Source organism: Lactuca serriola, chromosome 8, assembly GCF_051521515.1.
Source record: "Lactuca serriola cultivar US96UC23 chromosome 8, Lser_US96UC23_V15, whole genome shotgun sequence".
In the NCBI taxonomy this organism is placed as follows: Eukaryota; Viridiplantae; Streptophyta; class Magnoliopsida; order Asterales; family Asteraceae; genus Lactuca; species Lactuca serriola.
This window is the reverse complement of record NC_136415.1, coordinates 236,845,913-236,871,256: the sequence shown is the minus strand read 5'-3', so window position 1 is coordinate 236,871,256 and position 25,344 is coordinate 236,845,913. Positions and strand designations below refer to the sequence as shown.

General features: G+C 36.5%; 1 protein-coding gene across 1 annotated transcript; it reads left to right on the top strand.

The window, feature by feature from the left end:
- The first annotated feature begins 24,443 nt into the window (after positions 1-24,443).
- Positions 24,444-25,109, top strand: LOC145069839 (glutaredoxin-C9-like). Its single transcript, XM_079016783.1, has one exon. The coding sequence runs from the start codon at positions 24,502-24,504 to the stop codon at positions 24,925-24,927; it is 426 nt and encodes a 141-aa protein (XP_078872909.1). The 5' UTR covers positions 24,444-24,501; the 3' UTR covers positions 24,928-25,109.
- The last annotated feature ends 235 nt before the right edge of the window (positions 25,110-25,344 follow it).

The window sequence follows — 25,344 nt, the reverse complement described above, 5'->3', positions numbered from 1 at the left end:
GGTCCTCTGATTACCAACCCTACCAGTCCATCATGCCAAAAATAGATTCCACGTAGATCTAAGGCCCTATCCAAAGAATTGAGCAACACTGCCCCAAATTCTAGACTACCCATTACCAAGGACATCTTCCAAACTCAGGTCGGTCTTAACGATACGTTGATGACTCCTTTGAACTTCAAGTGCTACAGCTCAAAACTTCCGAAGAATCTCCTCTTGATGATGTAAGAAATGACCAATAACCGAGAATACATTGACACCCAATCCAGAGGACCAAACCCACATAGAGCTAAACATCCCGTTTCTGAAACTGATTTACCAATCGACTACCCAATCCAAATTGCAATAACATTCCATACAACAAGCTAGCAAGTCCCTTGACAACTCGATACTCAACCTAAGTGATCCTATCACCTCCTCATCTATTCAATGGCATCCCAAAAAGAACTAATGGCTATGGTGCATTCCTTGACCAACTACTTCCTGATACGAGACAACGTGTATATTCAGAACCCATATATTTGATAGCCACTTGATCTACGCCCCTTACTTGACTAAAACTTAAACTGAATCTCTCGTACCCGCACCGAAGATCCCTGTGAACTATTCTTCAGACGTCACACTCAAACATGTTGATAATCCTCCAAGCGGAATACCCAGTTGTCAATTCATTGTGAAATCGTCCCTAAATACCAAAAGGCATCGACCGTGTCAACAATCATTCTTCTTGACAAACAAAATCGGTGCTCCCCGCAAGGAACTGCTCGATATGATGAGTTGCATGCCTAACAGCTCCTGAAGCTGAGAGGACAACTCCTACATCTTCGGCGGTGCCAATTGGTACAAAGCTTTGGCAATCGGAGCCACACCCGAGACTAAATCAGTCCATGTACCCTTCTCCATAGGTAATCAATTCTCCCCCACTTGGGGTCCAAACCACCACTCGTTGACCTTCGCATTCTATCATAGCACCAAATATGCTCAACCAATCCATCCCTACTATAGCACATACGTCCCCCATGGGGATAGGAGTCAAATCAATCGAGTAGGCACCCCAAAAGATTTACCAGACAAAACCCTGACCCCTTTCAACCTATTGATGCTAGCATAATGATTCTAACAAGCTACTACAAGAATGGCTATCCATACAAAATTTAAACTAAGGAATAAAATTTGATACCTAAGATTTCTTGCGCTTCAACCTTGTCTTGACAAAGGACGGAGGACATCTGGGCTTGCATTCCCCCTGCTTCCCATAAAGGATAGTCAGGTTTGAAATGACCTGGTTGGTGACTGTGGAAACACATCCGATCCTTCTTGCAATCGCGAAAAACATGCCCTTTCTCTCCACACTTATAACATTTAAACTTGTGACAGGCAAACCCGTGGTTTCCCCCACACTTTCCACTGATATCATAGCTCCCTTGGCTTCTAGTAACCAAGTTAGAAGCCTTGGTCTCCTCGTCCCTCTCTGAAAGAGTCCTCCTCTTTCCTAGCCATGTCCCTTCATCAAGATCTCCCCCAATAGTCATCTCAACAACACCTCTCGGAGCCTGCAAGGCTACAATTTGTTCCTTGAACTTGGCAACTAACCTGCCAGTGATCCGCTCCACAATACCAGAAAATTCTTTCTACAATATCTATAAAACCTTAACGGTAATCATTTCCCGAATCTAATCAACGGTCAATCCTAGCCTATTCTGACCATCAGGTCCAGATCCCAAACCAAATCCCCTTGCGAACTCCATACTGAAAACAATCAAGAATATCATAATTACTACAACTGATATTGCTACAACTACATGATGGGACTATCCCTCGAGGTTTGTGACTTCCTTGCAATACGTATGGGTTCTATGCTTTCAGTAGTGTAAGCCCATACTACCTTCCACACCTGGCCATATTTGTCTCAAGGATCGTCACAACCACCCAAAACCCATACAACAACCAGGATAGGTGTATAACAAATCCTCACTCCCTAGAGAATGGTTAATCATGTCTCATATGTCCGTCTGTTCACACACCTACTTGCCAATAATGACACTCCCAACAACTGCTAAAGATGTGTCATGAGTACTACATGCTCCCTAGGCTATTCTAGTCCATATGATTATTCTTGGATGGCCCATCATTAGCCCAATCGCCAAGGCCCAATAGAAAGGCCCAACTCAAGGCCCAATTTAAAATTAGGGTTTCTTACATGAAATGATGATTAGGGTTAAGTGTATCTTACTTAACCTATTTTGTCCATCACTCTACTAGATAAATCATATGGTGTGCTTGGGTGTAATTCATAATTTAATTTCAATGGCCTAAAACGTGGGTCTCGATAAGTCCAAGTCCCATATATCCAACATTAGTTTTCTAAACCCTAATTAGGGTTTCCAACTCATCACAACCCAATTAGGCCCAAAAGGTAAGTCTTTAAGCCCATTAAGGTTTCATAAGGTCAATTAGGGCTTTCCTAAGTTGGGAACGACCCACTACCACCTAGGGCAGTGGTGGTCAACGGTGGCTCACGGCAGCAGCCACCACCTCATGATGGTGGTTATGGTTCTAGTGCATTTTTATCCAAGCATCCAAAACGAAATCTAACTCACACAAAGCACACCGCCACCCAACACGGTGGTTGGTGGTGGTTATGACTTTTCTTTATTATACTATTCACTAATTACAATTTACAATGCTTTAACCCAAAAATAAACACACACACACATAACCACCCTTGTGGTGGCCGACGGTGGTAGATGGTGGCAAGCACCACCTCACGGGGGTGGTGATGGCTTCACTTTTGGTTCTCGGCCAAGCAATCACACCCAATAACGCAAAATAATGATGCAACACACACCTACACGGGATATCTCTATAAACACACCCACAACCACCATCTTGGCGGAAACCATGGCCAGAAAATAACCTGCAAAAAGGGACAGCCGTGATGAACGATGGCGGTGGCAGATGTCCGGTGAGAGCTCCGTCTTTGATTGGAAGTAACCATGGCAACTTGGCGTATCAGTAACAATAAATGGAGGAGTCATGAGCTGGAAAAGTGACTCGTTCACGGCCCACGCAACGATGTCGCTCACAGCTTCCCTCATCGGTCTTCGATGGCTCTTACGGGTGCACTAACGCCTCCGACGGCTGGGGTTGTTGTGGTGGCATCCGACGACTGGAACGAAAATAAATGGTGGCAATAGAACGGTTTCGTATTCAGCGGAACGACGCATTGGCAGCGAAGAAGCACTGATGCATTATTTCGCTGGAAGCAGTGGTTCACTGGCCATCTTGGTTGATCAGGAAAACGAATATGGTGGCGGCTGAGGAGTTACAAATGGTGGCTGCTGCAACTTAGGGTTAGGGTTAGTGTGGCGAGGGTGGCGGGTTATAAACCCCGTCCATTTTAAAACTTCTGTACAGTTACAAGTCTGGTCCCTACCCATAGGATCTTTGCAAATTTATCCCAAAACTTACCTTTTAGCCCCTGATTCCATAAATTCATTTCATTTTAGGTCCAAAACTTACCAAACAGCCCCTCCTCTACATATTATTTTCAACTGGAGTCTATATATTACCATTCAGCCCCTTAGCCTCCAAAATCTCTTCAAATTAAGTCCCCATAATTTACCAAGTAGACCATGCCTTCATAAATATTAACGAAACCAATCTGAAAGTTACACTTTAATCCCTGTCTTCTAAAATTGTGACAGTTAACTCCTCGAGACCAACGCATTGCTATATAATTATTGATTTTAGGGCTACTATTCATTCATTAATTTGTTTATTTATTTATTAAATAAACGGGATGTTACATACATAATCCAGGTTACACAAGACCAATGCCAAGACTTAAGCTCTCATGTCCGACTTTCATATCCAACGCTAAATTACCCTCAAGAGTCATAAAGTTTCTAACTCTATAACTTTTCATGTCCATTAAGTTCCTAATACCCCAAACTACAACATCTTAATGCATTAAGACCTTCTAAAGAATGCATAGGGCAAAACTAACCATCAAGACCACATTTTTATGACTTAATACCCTTCCTAAGGTCTGAAAGGATAACTTATTGGGTTAAGAACATGCTACGCTCAAGAATCACCATTTTGGGATAAAAAGTAACTTAATGGAATGGAATGTCTAGATCTACAAGATGGAGTGATAAAGTTGCAAGATTTATATCTCATGGAGGTTGCAAACAAGGAGGGAATATCAGATCCAAAATGCTTCCAAGCTCCAATCTCTTCTCACCACCTTCTTCTCCTTCAAACACATCTAGTGTGTGTGTGTGTGTATATATATATACATATATATATATATATATATATATATATATATATATATATATATATGTGTTATATATATATATATATATATGTATATATATACACACACACACACACTAGCCGTTTACCTACGCTAAACGATGGGTGTAAATAACTTATTTCAATATATATATATATATATATATATATATATATATATATATATATATATATATATATATATGGGCTGGGTTTGATAAAAAAAAATTGATTTGTTAAGTTTCACACTATGAATCTGTTAAGATTCACATTGTGAATCTGTTCTAATTCATACAATTAATTTATACAAAATAAATGATTTATAGTACATATTCATAATGTGAATCTCAACAGATAAAAAAAAACTAAAAAAAGATTATCAAAGTTGTTATCAATGGAAAGAAGATAAAGAGTTATGAATTTTTCTATTTTTAAAATATATTTCGATAAATAATAAGACCTAAAACTTGAAAAAATAATGGTTCCTTCTGGTTTAACATGATTCCTTGTTGAACTTTATATATATATATATATATATATATATATATATATATAGTCTAGAATAAAAAAAACGGCATGGTTCATTTATTTTTTGATAGAAAAATTTCTGCAAATTCAAAGATTTTATGGGTAAAATAGGTCCTAAAGTCTTTTTAATGTAAGTGGCTAAAATATTTTCTATAGAGATTTTAGATAAATTAAAAAATTAGGTGGGATCTTACTTAGGCTTAACCGCGCCCAAATACATATATATATATATATATATATATATATATATATATATATATATATATATATATATATATATATATATATATATATATATATATATATATATATATAATGATGATGATTTATATAATCATTAGAGTGAGACAAAATTGTTATTATAGAGAAAACTCTAAGAGTTTATAGACAAAACTTCAAAAATGGTCCCTGTGGTTTTTGAAAATATAATGTTTAGTCCCTAAGTTCCAAAAATCTCACAGATGGTCCCTGTGGTTTCAAAACTTTTCATGTTTAGTCCTTCCGTCTAACACCATAAGTTTTCAACCATTAAGTGAGGGGCATTTTCGTCATTTCAATACCCAATGACCAATTATGAGGTTTTTTCTTTTTTTTTTGAAAAAAAAAGAAAAAAAATGAATTTTAAAAGGGTCCCATCCTCTCTCTCACACACTCACACAACACATATTTGCCTAATCAGATTAAGAGTCAAATTTCAAATCAGATTTCAACAAGCTTGATTTCATCTGGGTTTTGAATCTCGATATCAATCGACACTTAAATTCCAAATCAGATCGAGATTTTTAGCAATGAAGATCAATTTGAGAAATCTCGTCTCTCGAGCTTTGAATGTGCAACAATGAAGATCAATTTCTATGCTTTTTCGATCCCGGTTCTTGATTGAGCCCATTTACATAAAAGATGAATTCCATTTGAATTCACATGAAGTTGCATGAAGAAAGATCAACTTGCAACTTTCCTTAAGGATTTGAAATATGTGAGATAAGTTTCCCGAACTAACCTGCTACTTTGTGGGTTAGCTATCTTCATCTTACCATTTACCGGGTCTCCTTGTTTCAACTGGACTGCTTGGGCATAAACTAGGTCAAGTCCTTCGGTTCTCCATTTCATAAGCTCCATTAATGCAATGTGAGCTTCTTCACATGAAACGAGCCTTGTTATAAGTTTGTTTACATCTTTCTCTTATTATTTGAAAGGTGGCAAGTATTTCCCGGTTGTGTCATGGATCAAATAGAATGGGTCAAGGATAAACGCAGTCGCCCAAGCAGAGTGGTAGTTTTTCTTAAACCTTTTATCGAACACCTTGTCTGCATGATTCTCGTTGACATGAAACTTAGCACACCAGTCCTTGATTTTCAATCGGAGCTCCTCCCAAAGTGGCAAACATTGACCGATTCTTGGTTTTTCTTTCTCAATCTCTTGAGCCATGCATTTGATTAACCGGGCCTATGAAAGAACCGCTTCTAATTCGTTCCAGAAATGAGGCCTCATCATTTCTTCAATCTCCTTCCCGGTGTGATCCTCCATTGACAACATCTTGTAAGATTCATCAAGAAACACCAGTTGTAACGCTCTTGCTGAACTTAATATGTCTTCAACCATTTTGAACACAGGTTCGAAGTTGACCTGCCCGCTCCCACAAAACGGTACCCGCAACAATGCTGCTTGGCCGTATTCTTGTAACTGGTACTTGAGCTAGATCAAAGTGATAATGCTTATACAGTCAAAAGAAGGTTACAAATAGCTCTCAGTCTCCCAATTGAAGAAAGTTCTTTAACTTTTGGAGACATGGTTTTAAAAAACGTGATCAGATAAAAGGGAAGTGGGGGGATTTTTTTCTACAGGAAGAAGAAGAATGGAGAAGAAGAGAGAAAGGGGAAGAGACGAACGAAGAGAGAAATGGGGGGTTAGGGGTGACGAGACATTTGAAGCTTTTGATTTTTCTGGGATGAGCACAACAAATTGAGAGAGAGAGAGAGAGAGAAAGAGAGAGAGAGATGGGTGGGTGGCCCCCTTTATATTAAATAATTATATATATTTTTCTTTTTTTTTAAATAAGTCAAAACTTCATAAATGGTCCCTGCGGTAATGAAAAGACAGAAATGCCCTTCACTTAACGGCCAAAAACTTACGGTGTTAGCGAAAAGGACCATTTGTTAAAAGTTTTGAAACCACAGGGACCATCTGTGAGGTTTTTTGAACATAGGGACTAAACTTGATATTTTCGAAAACCACAAGGACCATTTTTGAAGTTTTGTCGAGTTTATATATAAGGTTTTAGATAGAGCTGAAATAGAATTTTAGTTTTATCTAAACAATATACTAGTATCTAAACAGATAAAATAAATTTTATTTGTCGAATTGTATGTTCTTACTCTTCCACAATTTACTAGTATTACACACATATAAGCATTCAAGATTTACGGACCAACAAGTATAAACTACTATTTGTTTCCGATGAAACTTATGGACAGTGATTGATGGTTGGGATAAGAGTTTTAGAGCCACAGTTCCCATTAGTGGTGAACAACCTACGATAAACCTTTGATTAAACCTATAGTGAAGCAAATTCAGTCATCGTAGGTAAATCATCCTCACACTTGAAGAAATTGAAATTCAATCATTTATAAAAAGAAATCAAACGTCAAATTTGTTAGTGATTTTATCACCAAATATATTTTAATGTAATGAATTTAACAAGTGTTTTCAAGAATAATGTTTTAGTTATAATACAAGTTAGGAGGTGTAGGAGTGCACACTTGTATTTACTAAACATTGTTAGTACCGAACCCTAATCTACTGTGTCAAGTCGGGGGTCCCGCTTTTCTGAAAGATGCAAATTCAAGGACTAATATGTTATTCTTTAAAAATGCAAATTCAAGGACTAATTTTTCTTTTCTGAAAGATGCAAATTGTTATTGTTTATCCGTTGAGTGGATAAATTAGAAAAATAACGACTTTGAAACACAGAAAACTGGAAACGCTTTTTTCTGCATCTTCTCAAAATTGATTCTGATTTTGTGTTTAAAATCACAATTGTTACATCAGGAATTATCCCAGTTTGGAGTTCGTGATATTTAAGGCATATAGGTTCGAACTATCAAACAAGGAAAGTGTTAACACGATTCCTGTTTATGATCCAGATTTCCAATAACCCTATTTCGTTTTTCTCTAACAATCTTGTTTGATATTTTTGTTTTTCTAGAAAAGATGGCTGGCAATTCATTGAAAGACATGAATACTTTGTTTGGCAAATTGGAGAAATTTCAGGACGAAGATTTCAGACATTGGCAAAAGAAGATGCACTTCTGGTTGACCACTTTGAAAGTTGTCTATGTTCTTTCTACTCCAAAACCAGAAGAGGTTGAAGATGCAATTCTGGAACAAATCAGAAGGAGAAGCAAATGGGAGAATGACAACTACATCTGCCTTGGTCACATTCTAAATGGTATGTGTGATTCCCTCTTTAACACTCATCAAAATATTGAAACTGCAAGTGAATTGTGGAAGACACTTGAAACAAAATATATTGCAGAAGATGTTTCAAGTAAAAAGTTCATTGTTTCTGATTTCAACAGTTATAAAATGGTTGATTCTCGATCTGTAATGGAACAATATAATGAAATCCTACGAATTTATGGTCAATTCAAACAACACAACATGTCCATGGATGAATCCTTTGTTGTTTCAAGTGTGGTTGATAAACTTCCACCCTCATGGAAAGATTTCAAACACCATCTGAAACATAGAAAGGAAGAGCTAACTTTGATTCAACTTGGGAGTCATTTGAAAATCGAAGAAGGACTTCGTGATCAAGAGAATGACAAAGGAATTGGAAAGGGCAAATCTGATTTTGGACAACCCCAAGTTCATATGGATGAATATGATAAAGAAGACAATTATAATCACAAGGGAAAGGGTGAAAAACATAAGTATGAGGGTAACAACAAAAAGTCCAAAAAAAAAAAGACAAGGATTCCAAAAAAAAGACAAGGATTCCAAGGAACTTGTGTGTTGGAGATGCCATCTGAAAGGGCATATGAAACGTGACTGACGGGTGAAACTTGGAAATAAAGATGCAAGTGGTAGTGGAAAAGATGGTGTTGGTGGTGGCAGTGGATCTCATGATCAATCTGCAACCAAAGGTCAAATTACTATTGATCTTGTAAGTTCAGTATTCAATGTTATGCTACTAACTCCAAAAGTTTATTTTGTACAGGGGGTTGATATAGATTCATGGTGGCTTGGTACCTGTTCTACACATCACGTGTGTAATGATGAACGGTGGTTCACAAAGTTGAACATAGTAAATAAAGGTTTTGTCTTACACATGGCGGATGAAGGATCAAAGCCAATTTTAGGAACTGGTGTTGTTAGTATTACGTTTACTTCTGGAAAAACAATTAATTTGTTTGATGTATTGTATGTTCCAAAGGTTCGAAAGAACCTTGTGTCTAGTGGTTTGTTGAATTGTATGGGTTATAAACAAGTGATCGAGTCGAACAAGTATGTGTTGTCCAAATGTGGAATATTTGTGGGATTTGGTTATTATTGTGAACGTGTTTTTAAGTTAAATGTTATAAATTGTTTTGCATCACATGTCAAATCTACTTGTATGACTTCTGCATCTAATCTTGATAATTCTATGTTATGGCATAATAGATTAGGACATGTTCATATTAAAAGAATGATTGAAATGTCAAAATCCGGATTGATTCCAGCTTTTGACATTAATTCTGAAAAATGCAAAACTTGTATGTTAACTAAAATCACGAAACAACCGTTTCCAAATGTTAATAGAAAATCAGAAGTATTGGAATTGATTCATAGTGATCTATGTGATTTCCATGCTACACCTTCATTGGGAAATAAAGAGTACATTGTTACTTTTATTGATGATTCAAGTCGTTTTTGTTATGTATACTTGTTACATTCCAAAAAAGAAGCTTTGGAATAGTTTAAAGTATATAAAACCAAAGTCGAATTACAGTTGGGTATTTCATGAAACCACAGCTCCTTACAATCCACAACAAAATGGTGTTGTTGAACGGAAAAATCGAGTTTTAAAAGAAATGGTAAACTCGATGCTTTCTTTTTCGGGTTTAAGTGAAGGCTTTTGGGGAGAAGCAATGCTCACAGCTAATTATGTGCTAAATCGGGTTCCTAATAAAGGGAACAAAGTTACTCCTTATGAACTTTGGCACAAGAAAGCACCAAACTTGAATTATTTTCGAATTTGGGGATGTCGAGCAGTTGTGAAATTACCCAAACCTAAAAAGAAAATTTTGGGTGAAAGAGGAATTGACTGCATATTTATTGGATATGCAGAACATTCCAAAGCTTATAGGTTTTATGTTACAGAACCTAATGAGGCATATTCCATTCATACCATTATAGAATCGTGAGATCCTATTTTTGATGAGCTGTGGTATTCTTCAATTCTATCACACCCCGGCCGTCGGCGGAAACACTGGGTAGTGTAATGTCATTTTTCGTATCACAGTTATATAACATACATTGAACAATACTAAAGAAAATACATACCTTTATTGATGATTGAAAGTTACATTATTGTTTTCCTAGTATTTATTACATAATATCCGAATATGGCATACTTCTTAATAAACAAAAAGATAATAGTAAAACTTCTCCTGTTCGAATACATATCAGCTTTTCAAGTTCCTGAAAACACATGCATTTTAAAAATACGTCAACATAAAGTTGGTGAGTCCACAGGTTTTGACTCCATAAAATAATACATTTTTACACATTCAAAAGTATAGTTTTGAAAGTATCATTTTGACTATCCAACATTAGGTATAATAGTATACGTATCAATTAAGTGTTATACCTAAACATTTCTTAATCTTAAGGTATAAGTAAAGGAAAACTTATACATAACATTAATACTTGTATACAACAAGGTATAATGTTTCTAACAATTTGCTGCCATGAGCCTGTAACGGCTGCTATGACATAATACCTCTGATAGAATACACTCATGATTTACCATGAGAAACAAACACACTCATGATTTAACATGAGAAACAACACCGTACGCTTCATCGACGCCGGAATAATAACAAATAAAAGGATAGTTCATCACTTGCTTTTGGTTGACTATAGCTACCAGTCACAAGTGGCGTGGTCAACCCGTATACTAATTATACACGACTTCCTCGCTCACACGGGATTAACGGTTACAATTTAGAGGACTTCTGCTAAGATCCCCAATCTTAGTTGATGAATACAATTACTCATGTAGACTTTGACGGCTTCCTATAGCTCTAACAACAAAAGCATCTTCATGTCTAAAACCCTAAGTTACTAGACTATGCTTTTAAACATTACTCCTAACTTCATAATATTTAGGCAGTATAACAGCTATATCTTGAAGTAAAACCAGGTTTTATCTTGACCTAAAACCAATAATAACAACATATAACGTTTCTAGTTTTATCTTGACATAAAACTATCAATAACAATACCAAGTTTTATCTTGACATAAAACTAACAATAACAACATATAACATATCCAGTTTTATCTTGACACAAAACTAACAATAACAACATATAACATATCCAGTTTTATCTTGACATAAAACTAATAATAACAACATATAACATATCCAGTTTTATCTTGACATAAAACTATTAATAGCTACATAGTATATAACTTAACATTTAGAACTTTCGAATATAACTTCGGTATTATATCGCACACAACATATATATAGAATCCTAAGTATAACTCAAGATCTACATTAGTAAATTAACATATTGATAAGTTAATAATAGTTGTGTGTATTCAAAATGTTATATTTAGAACAATCATATCCCGGTTATCATAACTATATACTATCATATAGACATAATAATAACATATATATAATAACTAGCATGCGTTTTCCCCCAAAATATTAGAAAGTTGGGCCGTGAAACTCACCCTAGTAGCGTGATTTTATGTTATCTAAGCGAAACGGTCAGCGTGCCAGATCGTCGGGGCTCGGGCGGCCTCAGCAAAGGAGAGAAAAAGAAGTTTGGGTGTCATAATGGCTGAAGTCGGACCTGCTATTTATAGTAAGGATTTTGGACTCTCACGTCGTGAGTTTCATAAGGCTCACGTCATGATTGTTGCATGATCACCCCATAGACGTGCCATTTGCGTCCCTAGCTTCGGAAGGTGGCGATATGACTCCGCACGTCGTGAAAAACTCCTTGTTCACATCGTGAGTTTGGATCCTATCCCCTCGCAACCTCGTCACACCTTCTGTATTCCGAAATGTGGCAAAATGACTCCTCACGTCGTGAATAAACCCTTGTTCACGTCGTGAGTTTAGTTAGATTAGGGTTTTTGAAAGCTGAATCTTTGGAAGGTCATAACATTCACATACAAACTCCGTTTTTGATGTTCTTTATATGCACGCGTAGGTATTTACGAGTACTACAACTCTCTTTTAGACTTAAATAGCTAATTATAATTCTATTTAAATTCCTCTTTTTATAGAGATTTATAGTGTTCGGTTTATCATAACTTCTTCATGCGAAGTCAAATTCAGACGTTCGCTATATTTTTTAAATCGTATGGACGTGTACTTTGAGTTGTATCATAAAGAAAGTTCATATTTGTATTAGAATTTATCATAAAACACATACTATATTTATCACATTACATGATTAGCATAATCACATGTGATTGTTATTGACCTATTTTGGCTAGTGTTACATTCTCCCCACGTTAGAAATATTTCGTCCCGAAATTTATCTTGTGGGTAAGGTCTTGTCAGTTAGTTAGGGGTATTTTGCTTTCATCTGATCTTCACGTTCCCAAGTAAATTCAGGTCCTCGTAAAGAGTTCCATCGAACTTTCACTATGGGAATACGACTTTGCTTTAATCGTTTGTCTTCTCGATCCATGATCTCAATAGGTTCTTCTACAAAGTTGAGTTTCGTATTGACTTGTATTTCGTCGAGAGGTATAACAAGAGTGTCATCGGATAGACATATTTTGAGATTTGATACGTGAAAAACATCGTGTACATTACTTAGCTCTTGAGGCAACTTGAGTTGGTATGCGACAGAACCAATTCTTGCCAGAATTTCAAAAGGTCCTATATATCGTGGGTTTAGTTTTCCTCGTTTCCCGAATCGAATTACACCTTTCCAAGGAGAGACTTTCAACATTACTTTATCTCCAACTTGGAATTCTAAAGGCTTACGTCTTACGTCAGCATAGCTCTTTTGACGATCACGTGCAGCCTTTAATCAATCCTTAATTTGCACGATCTTTTCAGTTGTCTCGTGAATTATTTCTAGTCCAGTACGTAGGGTATCACCTGTACGTTATCTGGCCATCTATGTATCTCCAACTTCTGACCAACATACTGGGGAACGACATTTTCGTCCATAAAGAGCCTCAAACGGTGCAGCCTTGATGCTAGTGTGATGACTATTGTTGTAGGAAAACTCAATTAACGGTAAATGAGTATCCCATGCATTTCCAAAGTCTATTACACAGGCTCGGAGCATATCTTCTAAAGTCTGAATGGTTCTCTCACTCTGACAATCAGTCTGTGGATGGTAAGCTGTACTCATGTCTAGACGTGTTCCTAAGGATTTTTGTAGAGATTGTCAAAATCGTGAAGTGAATCTACTATCTCGGTCAGAAATAATAGAACATGGAACTCCATGCAATCTAACAATTTCCTTAAGATAAACTTTAGTCAACTTCGTCATCTTGTCGTTCTCCTTAATTGGTAAGAAATGGGCAGACTTAGTCAATCCATCGACTATTACCTAAATAGTGTCGAACCCACTAGGAGTTTTAGGTAACTTAGTGATGAAGTCCATTGATATCTGCTCCTATTTCCATTCAGATATTTTCGTTTGTTGAAGTAAACCTGAAGGCTTTTGATGTTCTGCCTTCACTCTAGAACAAGTCAAACATTTGCTCACATAAGTAGCAATTTTTGCCTTCATGTTTGGCCACCAATAATGTACTTTTATGTCTAAGTACATTTTGTCAGAGCCTGGATGCACGGAATATCTGGACTTGTGGGCCTCTTCTAAGACCAAGTACCTAACTCCACCGAACTTAGGCGTCCAAATTCGGTTCATAAAGTGTCGCGTTCCGTCATTTTTTTTGTATAAGTTGCTTTTCCATTCCTCGCAAGTCTTCGTTCTTGATGTTATCTTCTTTTAGAGCCTCAGGTTAAGCTTCTCTAATTTGTGCAGCAAGGTTAGAATGGATAGTTATAGTTAATGCTTGTACCCGATGGGGTTTAATATATTCTTTCCGGCTCAAGGCATCTGCTACCACGTTTGCCTTTCCAGGATGATAACGAATCTCACATTCGTAATCATTCAACAATTCGATCCATCTTCGTTGTCTCATATTAAGATCTTTTTGGTCGAAGATGTGCTGGAGACTCTTGTGGTCGGTAAAAATAGTACACTTAGTACCGTATAGGTAATGTCTCTAGATTTTTAGTGCAAAAACTACAGCTCCCAATTCAAGATCATGGGTAGTGTAATTATTCTCATGCACCTTAAGTTGTCATGATGCATAGGCGATAACTTTTCCTCTTTGCGTCAACACACATCCCAATCCTTGATTTGATGCGTCGCAGTACACGATGAAATCTTCTGTCCCCTCTAGAAGGGATAGGATTGCTGCACTACACAACATTTTCTTCAGTTTCTAAAAAGTAACTTCTTGTTTGTCTTCCCAGTTGAACTTCGTATTTTTCTGGGTTAGTCTTGTAAGTGGCTTGGCTATTTTGGAGAAATTCTCTATGAATCTTCGGTAATAGCCAGCAAGTCCTAGGAATTGACGCACCTCAGTTGGCGTCTTTGGTGCATCCCAATTCCTGATTGCTTGAACTTTGGATGGGTCAACATGAATCCCTTCGTTGCTAACTACATGACCTAAAAATTGTACTTCTCTAATCCAAAACTCACATTTGGAGAATTTAGCATACAACGTTTCTTTTCTTAGTAGTTCCAAGATTATTTGCAGTTGTTGACCATGTTCTTCCTTGGTTCGTGAATATATCAATATATCATCGATAAATACAATCACGAATTTATCCAAGTATGGTTTGCAAACACGATTCATGAGATCCATAAACACTGCTGGGGCGCTGGTCAATCCAAAAGACATAACTAAGAACTCATAATGACCATAACGAGTTCTAAATGTTGTTTTTGGAATGTCGTCTTTTTGTACTCTGAGTTGATGGTATCCTGATCTAAGATCTATTTTTGAGTAGTAGCTAGATCCTTGCAGTTGATCGAATAAATCATCAATTCTTGGAAGCGGATAACGATTCTTGATCGTTAGCTTGTTCAGCTCCCGATAATCAATACACATTCGAAAGGATCCGTCCTTCTTCTTGACAAACAAGATTGGTGCTCCCAAAGGTGAAAAACTTGGTCGGATAAAGCCTTTGTCAAGAAGTTCTTGTAGTTGGCTAGACAATTCTTGCATTTCAAATGGAGCCAACCGATAAGGAGATTTCGCTACTGGTGCTGCTCCTGGAATTAAGTCGATTCGAAACTCGACTTGTCGGACGGGAGGTATTCTAGGTAGATCTTTTAGGAAATACGTCAGGGAAATCACATACTTGAGGTATGTCCTTGATTTCTTTTATTTTCTTCTCTTATCTACAATGTGGGCTAAGAATGCGCTACATTTCTTATGTAGATATTTTTGTGTCATGGTACAAGAGATGACTTTGAGGTTTTTCCCATACTTATCACCATAGATAATCAGGGCTTCGTCGTTTGGTAAGGGTAGTCGTATGGCTTTCTCATGACATAGAATTTCGTCGCGGTGTGAAGATAACCAATCCATGCCAATTATGACATCAAAACTACCGATAGGCATTAGCATGAGGTTGACGTGAAAAAGGTAGTTATTAAGAGTTAACAGACAGTTTTCTAGGATTTCATGTGTTTTCTCAGTTTGACCGTTAGCGATTTATACTTCATAGATTTCTTTTAATATTCTAGACTTATGACTTAACAATTTTCTAAATGTCAGAGTTATAAAACTTCGATCTGCTCCAGAGTCGAAGAGTATGCTAGCGTATAAATTATCTATGAGAAACGTACCAGATACAACCGAAGGCTCCTGGATAGCCTCTCTGCTTCCGATCACAAATGCCCTGCCACGCCATATGCCTCTTTGACTCTTTAACTTTGGACATTCTTTCTTGATATGTCCAACCTCCCCACACTCGTAGCATTTTCTTCCTTCACCACGGCCTGTCCCATTATTGGTTTGTAGATCGAATGTTACAGGTGTTGTGCTCCTGCAGTAACTAGCAGTATGCCCCTTTTTCTTGCACTTCATGCAGACAAAACAGTCACCTAGATGATGACGGTTGCACTGATTGCACCATGAAGATTTTGGTTGAGTAGGTACTGCTGTTGTGGCTGCATAGTTGGTTGCCACTTCTTGTCTTTTCTCAGATGATTGTTTGGGATTCTTCCTATTAAACTTACGCTTGTTTGTTCTAGATTTGGGAGACTCAACCTTTGAGACCACTTCTGTTCCTTGGATCTCTGTTTGGGTTAGCTGATGAGCTATCCTCTTGGTGCTGTCATAAGTCGTAGGCTTTGATGCGATCACCATGCCTTTGATTTGCGATGCTAAACCCCAGATATATCGCTCAATCTTTTTATATTCAATGTTACAAGTGCTGGACACATTACAGCAAGATCATTAAATCTAGCGCTATAAGCTTTTATCTTTGAACCCTTCATGGTTAGGGTCCACAGTTCTTGTTGCAGTTTATGTATTTCCTCCCTAGGACAATACTCCTTTACTAGCATCATTTTTAGCTCCTCCCATTTCATGGAATTTGCAGTATCAATTTCCATTGTATTCACATGGCTATTCCACCATGTAAGTGCTGCGTCAGCGAAAGTACATGCTGCAAATCGTACTTTACAATCATCTGGACAAAAGCTTATTTGAAAGACGAATTCTGTCTTCTCTATCCACCTTGTCAAATTCACTACCCCTTCATTTCCATGAAAGATTTTTGGCCTGCAATTCATAAAATCTTTGTAGGTACATGTTCTAGTGATCCCTACATGACCTTTATTTCTAACTCCATCTCTTGTGAGATTAGATAGAGCCGCAACAATTCTTTGAGCTATGATTTCTTCAAGTTGCACTGTACTTATTGAGGGGTTTATTTCTGGTGGTGGTTGTGGTTGTTGTTGTTGTGATGCTGATGGTCGGTTAGGGTTAAGCCGATTACTCCTTCTAGGCATTTTGTTTTAGTTCCTATTATAAATAATAAGAATTTTTATGAGTTTTGTTAATCATTTAATACACGAGTACTAAATATTCCAGTTATTATTCACAGCGTAAGACAACATAGTGATTATTGTAATGTATGCTTCATATTATTACCAGTGGTTACATCAGTTTATTTAGGTTTATAAGAGAAAAGTTTCTATAAACATTGCAAAATTTGCAAGGTTTTCTACATCCTTGCTATAAACTTTCCTCTTTTCGCCTTAACTAGTCTAATTTTCTCTATTTACATAACCACTAGTTGTAGCTTATCTACCAGAAACCTAAGTGATGACCCAGCATGTCAGTGACATTAATCACTTTCTCTTCAAGTGCTTGAGTTCTCTGCTCAAGACTTCCCGTGCGTTCTTCACTTCTTGAGGTTTGATTGTAGAGCTCTAACTCTGCAATCCTGGCATCATAAGTAATCATGTCATTATAAGCAAAATTTATACGATGATGGACATCCATCACCGATTCCTGATCTCGTGTCCTTTGTCCTTTTAGCCTTTGCACTTTTCTAGAGAGATGAGTAGCTCTCCCTTCAACAATTTCCATCTTATCTTCAATTTTCACACTTTTCTCAAACAATTGAGATAAAGTGTTATCTTCAGAAGAATGTGGGAGATGTGGTCAAGATGATTGACCAGTCTCATACATCTTGGCAGCTTTTTCTTCCGCCACCCATTTATCAACTGTTTGTGCGATCCGTGCAGGTTCATCTTGAACTCTATGACTTCCTGAAGATGTTGCCTTCTGACTCTTCTTAAGCTTTTGCCATATCAGTATAGATTTATGGGCAGTGCATTTCATTTTTACTCCTCCTGGAAGTTTACGGTAAAGAGTGTTCAGTGGTGGTAGAGATGATGCCACTGACTCTGTCTCCTCCATGGATTCGCTTTCTTCCATTGGCTCACTCTCTTCCCATTCGTTGGAGGGTAAAGGTGCTCTATCGTCAGAAGGTATTGGATGAAAGGTGGTTGGAGTTACAAGATAGTAAGGATCGCCTAACATCATAGGGAATGAAAGTTCCTCTTCTTCATCCGTATCCTCGATGATTATCCATTCTCGTGAATGTGCCATGTCGGATTCCTATACATTTTGGATCTCCAATAGTTTAGTCTATCAAATATTTCTCCCAAATTAAATAGTTCATATGATCCGATCATAATAAAATGTAGTTGCGCACCTACACCTAGTTATGATAGGATCTATGCACATATAAACTTTAGTTGGAATATTTTATCTAAATCCGTGAGATCAAAAACATTCCGGGTATTAAGGGTATTCTCATCGCGGGTCTGAGTCTTTATATATGACTCTATATTCTTATTTATTGTATTCACGCTTTTACTATTGTTTGTTACTTCAGGTCTATCTGATAAGGCTCCGGCCAGTCAGGACTGTCGAAAGGGAAGGATCATTTTAGCATATAGCCGTTCTGAAATCCAGCAACCAAAATCGACATGTCTATCCTTGTCACCGCTCCCGTAAGTAGTCCTTCAGTAGAATAATTAATAATACTTTTTACTTATAGGCTAAGGGATATACCTAAACCTAATAGAGTAAGTCCTAAACTATAGATGTGCTTTCCTAAGAAAGTACTATTTCACTATAGTTAATAGCTCTGATACCAATCTGTCACACCCCGGCCGTCGGCAGAAACACCGGGTAATGTAACGTCATTTTTCGTATCATAGTTATATAACATACATTGAACAATACTAAAGAAAATACATACATTTATTGATTACTAAAAGTTACATTGTTGTTTTCCTAGTATTTATTACATAATATCCAAATATGGCATACTTCTTAATAAAAAGAAAGATAATACTAAAACTTCTCCTGTTCCAATACATACCAGTTTTTCAAGTTCCTGAAAACACATGCATTTTAAAAATACGTCAACATAAAGTTGGTGAGTCCACAGGTTTTGACTCCATAAAATAATACATTTTTACACATTCAAAAGTATAGTTTTGAAAGTATCATTTTGACACTCCAACATTAGGTATAATAGTATACTTATCAATTAAGTGTTATACCTAAACATTTCTTAATCTTAAGGTATAAGTAGGGGAAAACTTATACATAACATTAATACTTGTATACGACAAGGTATAATGTTTCTAACAATTTGCTACCATGAGCCTGTAACCGCTGCTATGACATAATACCTCTGATAGAATACACTCATGATTTACCATGAGAAACAAACACACTCATGATTTAACATGAGAAACAACACCGTATGCTTCATCGACGCCAGAATAATAACAAATAAAAGGATAGTTCATCACTTGCTTTTGGTTGACTGTAGCTACCAGTCACAAGTGGCATGGTCAACCCGTATACTAATTATACACGAATTCCTCGCTCACACAGGATTAATGGTTACAGTTTAGAGGACTTCTGCTAAGATCCCCAATCTTAGTTGATGAATACAATTACTCATGTAGACTTTGACGGCTTCCTATAGCTCTAACAACAAGAGCATCTTCATGTCTAAAACCCTAAGTTACTAGACTATGCTTTTAAACATTACTCCTAACTTCATAATATTTAGTCAGTATAACAGCTATATCTTGGAGTAAAACCAGGTTTTATCTTGACCTAAAACCAATAATAACAACATATAACGTTTCTAGTTTTATCTTGACATAAAACTATCAATAACACTACCAAGTTTTATCTTGACATAAAACTAACAATAACAACATATAACATATCTAGTTTTATCTTGACATAAAACTAACAATAACAACATATAACATATCCAGTTTTATCTTGACATAAAACTATTAATAGCAACATACTATATAACTTAACATTTAGAACTTTCGAATATAACTTCGATATTATATCGCACACAACATATATATAGAATCTAACTCAAGATCTACATTAGTAAATTAACATACTGATAAGTTAATAATAGTTGTGTGTATTCAAAATGTTATATTTAGAACAATCATATCCCGGTTATCATAACTATATACTATCATATAGACATAATAATAACATATATATATATAATAACTAGCATGCGTTTTCCCCCAAAATATTAGAAATTGGCGCCGTGAAACTCACCCTAGTAGCGTGATGTTATGTTATGTAAGCAAAACGGTGAGCGTGCGAGATCGTCGGGGCTCGGGATGCAAAATGGCCTCAGCAAAGAAGAGAAAAAGAAGAAGTTTTGATGTCAGAATGGCTGAACTCGGACCTGCTATTTATAGTAAGGATTTTGTACTCTCACGTCATGAGTTTCATAAGGCTCACGTCATGATTCTTGCATGATCACCCCGTAGACTTGCCATTTGCGTCCCTAGCTTCGGAAGGTGGCCATGTGACTCCGCATGTCGTGAAAAACTCCTTGTTCACATCGTGGGTTTGGATCCTATCCCCTCGCAGCCTCGTCACACCTTCTAGATTCCAAAATGTGGCAAAATGACTCCTCACGTCGTGAATAAACCCTTGTTCACGTCGTGAGTTTAGTTAGATTAGGGTTTCTGAAAAGCTGAATCTTCGGAAGGTCATAACTTTCACATACGAACTCCATTTTTGATGTTCTTTATATGCACGCGTAGGTATTTACGAGTACTACAACTCTCTTTTAGACTTAAATAGATAATTCTAAGTCTATTTTAAATTCCTCTTATTATACAGATTTATAGTGTTCGGTTTATCATAACTTCTTCATGCGAAGTCAGATTCAGACGTTCTCTATATTTTTGGAATCGTATGGACGTATACTTTGAGTTGTATCATAAAGAAAGTTCATATTTGTATTAGAATTTATCATGAAATACATAGTATATTTATCACATTACATGATTAGCATAATCACAGGTGATTGTTATTGACCTATTTTGGCTAGTGTTACAAATTCAAAGACAAAAGGATCTGATTCCAAGCACAAGTGAGGTGCCTAAATCAGATGTTAAGGAAGTTGTTTAAATTCCAGAAACACAACAACTTCGTAAAAGCAAACGAGGTCGAGTCGCGAAACTTTTTGGCGATGGCTTTCATTTATTTTTAGTTGAAGGTTCGAGGGATAAAGTGGAGAAACAATATTCATATTCCTCTCATCTTGAGACTGATGTAAAGACTTTTAAGGAAGCTATGGAGTCTCGAGATGTTGCGTTTTGGAAAGAAGCGGTTGATGAAGAGATGTTAGCCATTATGGAGAATAATGTTTGGGTGTTATCTAATTTACCTCCTGGTTCTAAGCCTTTGGGATGTAAATGGATTTTCAAAAAGAAAATGAAGGTAGATGGAATCATTAATAAATTTAAGGCTCGTCTGGTCATACAAAGTTTTAGACAAAAAGCCAGTATCGGTTATTTTGATACGTATGCACCGGTAGCACAAATTTCTACCATTAGATTGTTGCTTGCATTGGAAGCTATTCACAATCTAGTTATTCATCAAATGGATGTAAAAATAGATTTTTTGAATGGTGATCTTGACGAGGAAGTTTATATGAAACAACCAGAAGGTTTTGTTCTGCCTGGAAATGAACAAAAAGTGTGTAGACTTGTAAAATCATTGTATGGACTTAAACAAGCTCTAAAACAATGGCATTTGAAGTTTGATGAAGTTATTTTGTCTAATGGTTTTTCTTTAAACCAATTTGACAAATGTGTTTACAGCCGTTTTGATTCATTTGGATCTGGTGTGATCATTTGCTTGTATGTTGATGATATGTTGATTTTTGGCACTGATCAAAATCAAATTAATGCAACAAAGGATTTATTGTCTTCAAAGTTTTCCATGAAGGATATGGGGGAGGCGGATGTAATCCTTGGAATAAGGATTAAACGGGTGAACAAGGGACTTGCTATTACACAGTCACATTACATTGAGAAAATTCTCAAACGGTTCAATTATAGTGATTGTACACCCGTTAGAACCCCTATGGATTCAAGCATGAAGTTGATGACTAATAGAGGCAGATCAGTTTCTCAACTTGAGTATTTGCAGGCTATTGGTTCTTTGATGTATGCTATGACTAGCACTCATCCCGATATAGCTTTCGCAGTGGGAAGATTGAGTAGATTTACTTATAATCCTAGTACTCAACATTGGAAAGCGGTTCATCATGTTTTCAAGTATTTGAAAGGAACCAAGGATTATTGTTTGTGTTATTCAGTATTTCCTTCGGTTTTGGAAGGATATTCTGATGCGAGTTGGATATCCAATAGAGAAGATCATTCTTCTACAACTGGTTGGGTATTTTTGCTTGGTGGAGGTGCTATCTCATGGGCATCTAAGAAGTAATCTTGTATAACAAGTTCAACAATGGAATCTGAATATATTGCATTGACTGCTGCAAGTAAGGAAGCAGAATGGTTAAAGAATTTGATTTATGAGATTCCATTGTGGAGGAAACCGATTTCATCATTATCTGTTCGCTGTGATAGTGTTTATACTTTGAGTAAAGCTTATAATCAAGTTTATAATGGTAAATCGAGACACATTGATGTTAGACATAGGATGATTAGAAATCTAATCATGGATGGTGTGATTTTTATTGAGTTTGTAAAATAACAACAAAATTTGGCGGACCATCTCACTAAGAGTTTGGCGCGAGACTTAGTGCACAAGTCTGTTATAGGCATATGCTTAAAGTCCTTGTAAAGTCTTATGAATGAGACACCCAATTCCCCTCTAATACAATGTTAGAGGTTGAATTCAATGAGGAAAGCTTATTTATATGAATTTGAACACACATTATAACTATCCGAAGGTACGTGTGTTTGAACCTGTAGAGACCAGGATGAATTTGATTTCTTAATGATTCTTTTGATAAAATGTATACAGGTACATGAATAAAAGAATCGCCTATATGATCGTGAAGTGTAGACGTACTTCAAAGAGCTTGGGACTTGGCTTTATACGATCAAGAATGGATTCGGACACATGACTTTATAATTAGTGTCAAGTTATTTTGTTGAGATGATTGTAAAACTAAGGTGTACATTATCTTCAGATACTCAAAAGAGTTGATGGGTTGAATCTTTGAGATACCTTGATTTCTCGAGTGTTTGAAATGTGTAATATACTAACATGAAAATTCAATCGTATCGATATTTTCATTAATGCATTAGTCTTCTTTCTTTTGTTTTTAAGTTTGTTAATTCAAGGTTACACTAAAATAGGGGAGGATTGTTGGTGATTTTATCACCAAAGATATTTTAGTGTAATGGATTTAACAAATGTTTTCAAGAATAATGTTTTAGTTATAATACAAGTTAGGAGGTATGAGAGTGCACACTTGTATTTACTAAACATTGTTAGTACCGAACCCTAATCTACTGTGTCAAGTCAGGGGTCCCGCTTTTCTGAAAGATGCAAATTCAAGGATTAATCTGTTATTCTTGAAAAATGCAAATTCAATGACTAATCTGTCTTTTCTAAAAGATGCAAATTGTTCTTGTTTATCCGTTGAGTGGATAAATTCGTGAAAAATAACAACTTTGAAACACAGAAAACTGGAAACGCTTTCTTCTTCATCTTCTCAAAATTGATTCTGATTTTGTGCCTAAAATCAAAATTGTTACATCATGAATTATCCTGGTTTGGATTTCGTGATACCCAAAGCATATAGGGTTAAAATATCAAACAAAGAAAGTGTTAACACGATTCCTGTTTGTGATCCAGATTTCCAATAACCCTATTTCGTTTTTCTCTAACAAAATTAACCTGTCGATAGTAGTTGTGGTTATGAAACTGTGTCGGTTTCTAACATGATGGAATTATGTACCACCATTTTCAATAGTGTTCTTCACTAAAAAGGGTTCCTAATTATGATACTTTGTGGAACGAAGACAAGACGATGAAGGGGTGGATGAAGCATTTCGAGTCATGGGTTCTTGATCTTAGGATATAAGTATTTTTTTTATTTTGATTTAATTTTCTTTTAATTTATATTATAATTATAGTAATAGATAATAATTATAATAAAATACTGTCATTTGTCGTTTAAACGATACCTAAAATTAAAAAAAAAAAATGATGTAATCAACATTTAAATTTATTTGAAAACAAGAGGCCGCATATATCATATAAGAATGGGAGAGAGCCAAAAGGGGGTTTGAAGAAGAGGACGGTGATGATGTCAAGAGTGGGGTACGTAAAACGTGGGATGCCCAACAAAATTACAAATTACATTTAGAAAAATGCAATTCGTATGACGTTATCCTTTCGTCACCTCTATACTTTTGTAACGCGTAACTGCCGTTGACGCCTGACCCTTTCAAGTCACCCAAAACGCAACCCTCTCCATTTCTCCTATAAATCTCTCTCGCACCAAATCCAAACCCCACACCACACCACACCACACCACTTCAAAAATCAAAATGCAACAAGCAATCCCTTACAAACCATGGACGATTCACTCCGCCCTATCTCAGCCGCTAAACCACCACCAGACCACCCAATTTCACGGATCTGCAAAAGGCGCTGTCAGAGACGCCGTGTCGGAAAACGCCGTCATCGTCTTGGCTCGTCGTGGATGCTGTATGAGTCATGTGGTGAAGCGGTTGCTTAACGGCCACGGTGTGAATCCTAGCGTGTTTGAGTTTGATGAAGGGGAGGAGAATGATGTCGTGAAGGAACTTGAGATGATCGAGGCGGAAAACGACGGTAAGGATAGCCGGAGTTTACAGTTTCCGGCGGTGTTCATCGGTGGGCGGATATTCGGTGGATTAGATCGGGTGATGGCGACGCATATCACCGGTGAATTGATCCCCGTGCTTAAACAAGCCGGTGCTTTATGGCTTTGATTTTGTCGACTTAAGTTTTGTTAGATTTGTTTTTTTTTATGTAATTAATTTAGCGAATGTTGATTTTCTTTTTCTTTTTTTTTTTTTTTTTTTTTTTATCGCGGGTGTTGAAATTTTCGGTATTAAGTACATGATCTTTATACACATAAACATAATGCAATGAAAGTGTAGTTTGACTTAAATTAGGGAATACTTTGGCTTCAATTAGGATTTTTTTAAGCGTACATATGATAATGCACGACGTACGGCTTATAAGATGGTAAGAAAAATAAAATGCAAAGTACAATAATTCATGCAAGTAATACATGCCACGATAAGACTTCTTGGTATATTCGTGTAAGAGTCTCCACTCCATAAGTGTGATTTGGCACCCTTACCATATGTAAACATAATTGCCGATGAAGCTTCGGTGTGTTA